Source organism: Priapulus caudatus, unplaced genomic scaffold (genome assembly GCF_000485595.1).
Source record: "Priapulus caudatus unplaced genomic scaffold, Priapulus_caudatus-5.0.1 Scaffold3957, whole genome shotgun sequence".
Taxonomy (NCBI): domain Eukaryota; kingdom Metazoa; phylum Priapulida; class Priapulimorpha; order Priapulimorphida; family Priapulidae; genus Priapulus; species Priapulus caudatus.
In genome coordinates this window covers 2,819-8,998 of record NW_014581018.1, presented here as the reverse complement: position 1 = coordinate 8,998, position 6,180 = coordinate 2,819, and the positions used below count along the sequence as shown (strand labels likewise).

General features: G+C 47.1%; 1 protein-coding gene across 1 annotated transcript; it reads left to right on the top strand.

The window, feature by feature from the left end:
- Nucleotides 1-3,184: 3,184 nt before the first annotated feature.
- LOC106819662 (seipin-like) lies at nucleotides 3,185-5,758 on the top strand (the record flags this gene model as incomplete). The annotated part of the gene is made up of 3 exons (XM_014824262.1): nucleotides 3,185-3,282; nucleotides 3,512-3,717; nucleotides 5,433-5,758. Coding segments are annotated over 3 exons (630 nt in total), but the record flags the coding sequence as incomplete, so codon positions are not given.
- Nucleotides 5,759-6,180: the final 422 nt, after the last annotated feature.

The window sequence follows — 6,180 nt, the reverse complement described above, 5'->3', positions numbered from 1 at the left end:
TTCTACTAGTCCTGCCGAAGAACTCTTACTAGGCGCAGAGCGACGAGCATTGTGATTTGCCAGGAGGTAGGTGGGGTAGGAGGGTGGAGCCCCCCTTCTGCTAGGGGGTACAGGGGGTCTCTCCCAGGGTACAAGGGGTGTCCCCCAGAAAGGTTTTGTAAAAGACATTCAATTGTATAAAATACATGTAACTTTGATATGGATCATAAAATTTAAATAAAATAAAATAAAATTTTAATTCGACAATAAAATTTCGGCTTCCTGTGATGAGGAATCTGTGGATCCGTCACTTATCACAGTAAGGAATTTGGCCTCATTTATAGCTACAAACTGTTCCCGGCGCCTTGTATATTATGACGATAGCCACAAGGCCTGCCAGAGGTTCACAAGGCCAAGGGGTTAGATGTCGGCAGCACTTACCTCACCGTATGCACGCACGCACGTGTACGTGCACACACACGCACGTGTACGTGCACACGCATGCACATACGTGTACGTGCACACGCGCGCACACACGCACGGACGCACGCACGCACGCACGCACACACGTGTACGTGCCTATGCACGCACGCACGTGTACGTGCACACACACGCACGTGTACGTGCACACGCACGCACCCACGTGTACGTGCACACGCACGCAAGCGTACGTGTACGTGCAGATCAGCTTTCCTCCCAAATGTCTTTGCACCTCTACTTTGCAACTCTGATTTCAATTCATTTATGGTTTTCCCTTCGTAACTAGACGCCATTGTTTAGCAGTGATACCGGACAGTGCACGCGCGCCATCTATCCAGCGATTAGTAAATGGCGCACCACCTCTTCCACCAGCTTCTCCCCTCCTCCTTCTCCACCAGCTTCTCCCCCTCCTCCACCACCTTCTCCCCCTCCTCCTTCTCCACCAGCTTCTCCCCTCCTTCTCCACCGCGATTACATCTGATTGGTTAAAACACAAACCACGTGATAAAATATGCAAATTATCTCCTGTACCGGCCTGAATATAGACAAACCCCGATGCACATGCTATTGGAAAAAACGGCAGGCCCTACACCGATTACGTCATGCCAGCTTGGGCACGTACACGTGCGTGCGTGCATAGGCACGTACACGTGTGTGCGTGCGTGTGACGCACATGTACGTGCCTATGCACGCACGCATGTGTACGTGATAAGGGATACATGATTGGGTATAAACGATAAGGGATACAAGATGGGGTATACAGGGTTCGACACTAACGCTAGTCCGTTAGTCCGAGACTAGTAAAAAATCAGAAGGACTAGTAGATTCCCATAGCAGTTAGTCCGGCGGGACTAGTTATATTTTCCCCGTCCCTCACCGTCCCAATTTCCCATCGATTTTACCAGCGGCAGCGTCTCTCAACCAAGATCAAAAGAGCTATATATAACTCATTCCCATTAACAAGTTTTCCTTGTTAGACACTCTAGTACAAGTAGACGCTAGCACGCTCTGCACGCCCTAAGCATGCTAGACCCTACGGCAGTATAAACATTGTTAAACAATGGGGCCACGAACCCAGTCTACCAATCGATCGCTTGACAGTAGCTGTTGACATAGAACAAACGGTCTGATTGTAGAAATGACGCAACTAATCAGTTATAGGCTCTCGTATTTACATCGCAACCACATCGCATGCGTGTGCTACTTGAAGCAGTCCATACAAATAGTAGTGAAGCTAATAGTAGGTACATCCTTATCCAATTGTATAATAATTTATACTAACATCAAGGTAGTTATGTGGAAGTATTTGGACGGCGCTCGCCCTCCACCTCCCAAACGTAAATCGCAGGAGGAGAAATTAGATGGCCAGCGTGTCTATGATAAGACAGCACCATGCCTGTTCACGAAACAGTGGGGGCCCAAGTGACCCAGAACTGAGATTGAAATGGTGTGTGGCGATCAAAAGAGGTGATGAAAGTGCACACACACGCACGCACACACGTGTACGTGCACACGCACGCACGGACGCACGTGCACACGCACCCACGCACGCACACACGTGTACGTGCCCACGCACGCACGTGTACGTGCACACGCACGTACACACGCACGCACGCACATGTACGTACATACGCCCGCACGCACGCCCGCACGTGTACGTGCACACGCACGCACGCACGCACACATACAGGATGAGGTATAAAGGATAAGGGATACAGGATGGGGTATAAAGGCCCTTATCCTTTATACCCCATCCTGTATCCCTTATCCTTTATACCCCATCCTGTATCCCTTATCCTTTATACCCCATCCTGTATCCCTTATCGTTTATACCCCATCCTGTATCCCTTATCCTTTATACCCCATCCTGTATTCCTTATCCTTTATACCTCATCCTGTATCCCTTATCCTTTATACCCCATCCTGTATTCCTTATTCTTTATACTCCATCCTGTATCCCTTATCGTTTATACCCCAGCCTGTATTCCTTATCCTTTATACCCCATCTTGTGTCCCGCATCCTGTATTCCGTGGGCCGATTGCCGCCCTATTACTGCCTATGAATCTCTCCATCTAGTATTTCTCTATCCGTTATACCCCATCCTGTATACCCCATACATATCTCTTATCCCGTACCCCCATTCTGTATCCCCGTCTCGTATCTCCATCCTGCACACCATCCTGTACCCCATCCTGTATCCCCCGTCCCGTACCCCCACCCCATATCCTCATTGTTTATACCTCATTATCATAGCATATGTCTTATCATCCTGTATCTCCCACATGTATCTTGTAGGAAGTGTATGATAATGTATGTGATGTATAAAAAAAACGTGTTCTATACGCCGCATCTTATGTCTTATGTAGAACAATATGACATGTACAAACAGGCGAGTCTTCAAATAAATATAACATAGGTTGACTTTTCTGGGCTTCATGGCTACATACTTGGTTCTTTGGCAACTGATTCAAAACGCTTTAGCTGTTGTAAACAAACGAAGGAACAAATTCACTTCAAATTATGGTAACAATATCAGTTCTGGTATTATGGTACGTGTGATAGAAGACCTCAGGCTTGGAATGATCTAGACGTGACATAATGAGAACGATTTGCATAAGTTTATATTCAATATTTAGTTTCTCACAAATATCACAAATGTATCTTCTGCACGAGGTTTAGTAATTGCAGCGGAAATTGTCATTCGCATTTGGTAATCATTTTCAGTATAAACCAGCACATGGAGCTTACATTGAGGTGCAGTCAAAGCACATCCACATTTACTCGGCAGTGCTGGTTGTCCACGCTTACTTTACGGGAGTCAGGTATTTATCTAATACTCTGTATCTATTTATTTTCATGCCTATGTGTTACATTTGTAAATATATCATGTAGATTCATGAATGAATGTTAAGCGTTTAATGTTCTTGCACCAAATAGTTGGCAACCTTCTACTTCTGTGTTTACCTATTTAGAATGTCCACATGAGATGTTCTCATTGCCCATGTACGTATCTTGTTTCATACTAACTCGGCATGTGTTTTCTGTTCCTAGGTACATACTATTTAACTACCCCATCTTCTCGGCTGTGTTTGGCATAAGCTTCAACATGACCTTCCTATCGATGATAGCCCTGTTGTCATGGTACCAGTTTCTATGGCAACGAGAGTCACAGCAGGTAGTTACCAGGATTGGCTTTGAGGCATCGTCATTTGAACTGAGGAGGTCTGCAACCAGAGAGAGACTGAACAGGGATAGACGTGAGTTTTCCTCCTTCCTTGCAGCTTCTGGTTAGATGTAGCATCTCGATAACTGCATTTCTTGAATTTCTTTTTAATGCAGGATGTGTAATGGCGTAGGGTTATTAGTTTTCATCAACCTCCAAAACTAGCTATGAACGACCAGTTTCTATTGCTGGCACCAAGGGATGCAAACTGGAGTAAAGTGCTTTGCTCAAAGGTACAAAAGCAGCAGTGGCTGTGTTAGGCCTCAAATCCATTCCAGCCTAAAGTTTGGAATACTAACATTTAGGCAACTGCTCCTGAGTATGGAATCCTACCAATGAATTACGCATAATAGTGCTACAATCCTCTATAGGGAATTTCACTCACTCACAGTACACAGAAGTAGATCGTGATTATGATATACATATTGATGTACTGATAATTGGGATGCAAGGTAGAAGAAGGCTTACAGTGAGAAAAGGGGTCATCATTGCACAAATAAAGATAACCGTCAAATGTCAGATATGAAATGTTTACAAGACGTCGGTCGTCTCACGAACCAAGTGCAGGAATATTTCTGTCTTCTACTGCTGATGTGTTGGTGGGAAATATTGGTTTAGTAACCCATTGAGCAGCAAGAGCAGGTGTTTTAGTTCAGGGCCTACTCAAAATGTGGGGCAAAATCTGTAGCTCGTAAAGAATTTACTCTTGTTTGATGCAGACGTGCATACTTTAAAAGGGTGTAATTTAAATTGTAGACCTTATTAAATGCGTAATTTCCACCCCATTTTAAACAGCAAAACATGCAGAATTATAAAACAATAATAAAACAAGGATGCTAAAAATTATTGTACACAGCACGTGGGTATTTGCTCCGTCATGTATCTTGTGTGCCACAGGTCACTATGTCCCATTGCTGCACTTCGCTTTTCACTTTATTCTGCGCCATTCGGCTGATAATTACTTCCCGCTACCACTTTCACTTTAACTCTCGGATTTCCTTCAATTCTCGGCTGTTTTCTTCCCTTTCTACCGTTGCCTTATGTTGCCCATTCGCATTAAATTTCACATTTATCATTCACTTTCACTTTCATGTACTTATTCACTTATGCGTTCACTTTCGCGTTTATCGTGCACTCTACATATATACCTCTTCACTTAATTCTTTGGTCGCCCTTAACACACCCTCTACACTCGTTACTATACTTTCACGTGCCTCTACACTCGTTACTATACTTTCACGTGCCTCTACACTCGTTACTATACTTTCACGTGCGCTCTACACGTAGCTTACTATATTTCACGTGATCTACACTCGTTACTACTACTTTTCACGTGCTCTACACTCGGTTATAAACTTTCACGTGCCTCTACACTCGTTACTATACTTTCACGTGCCTCTACACTCGTTACTATACTTTCACGTGCCTCTACACTCGTTACTATACTTTCACGTGCCTCTACACTCGTTACTATACTTTCACGTGCCTCTACACTGCTTACTATACTTTCGACGCTGCTTCCGTACACTCGATTACTATACTTGCACGTGCCTCTACACTCGTTACGATACTTCTACGCTGCCTCTACATCGTTCTATACTTCACACGCCTCTACACTCGTTACTTATACTTTCACGTGCCTTCTACATGTTACCTATCTTTCCACACGCCTTTACACTCGTTACTATACTTTCACACGCCTCTACACTCGGGCTTCATCACTGACTTTCCTCGATCGTCGCTTTTCAGACAGTTCTTCGATTCGACACAACCGATCGTATCGCTACGACGGCGGCGACAGCGCGCCAACTACGCGTGCCGAGCTCGTCCTGAGGGCGGCGCAACGCCACGCGGTCAGAGAGGGCATGGGGTCGTCTGAGCCGCCGCGCAGCCGGTGGAAGCGGCCAGCGAGGGCATCGGGTCGTCAGAGCCCGCCGTTGCAGGAGGAAGCCGTCAGCGAGGGCATCGGCGTCGTCGGAAGCCGCCGTGCAGCCGGGGAGAAGCGCAGCGAGTACAAGCGATGGCGGCGGCCGTGCTGGTGCAATTCCTTCTGCACGCAGGAAAGAGATGTCTGAGCGCCTGCGATCGAGTACGACGCGGCCAAGGTCGACGAGCTCCAAGGTGCCACGACTCCACACGGTCCACCGAGACTCCAATAGTGACAGAGCCTCCACCAAAGCACACGCGCTCACGAAGATCCCAACAACGCTACAACCAGACCATCCGCAACCCGCGTCAACACCGAAATAAGCCCCGCCCCGCCGCCCAGGCACACACGACTACTCCCCCAAGCGCTTCCATCAGCCACATGCACCACCCGCCGCCGGCCTGATAGCAGACGCATGGGCTGCGCACATCGACCGCGCGCCCTGCGCAGACGCCAGTCCGCCTCTGCACCCACCCCGGAAGGTCGACGAAGCGCCCCCCAAAAACCCGGACAAAGCCCCCAACCACCGAATGCTGACTTACCGAAGGCGAGCAAGGTTCGTGTCGGAGG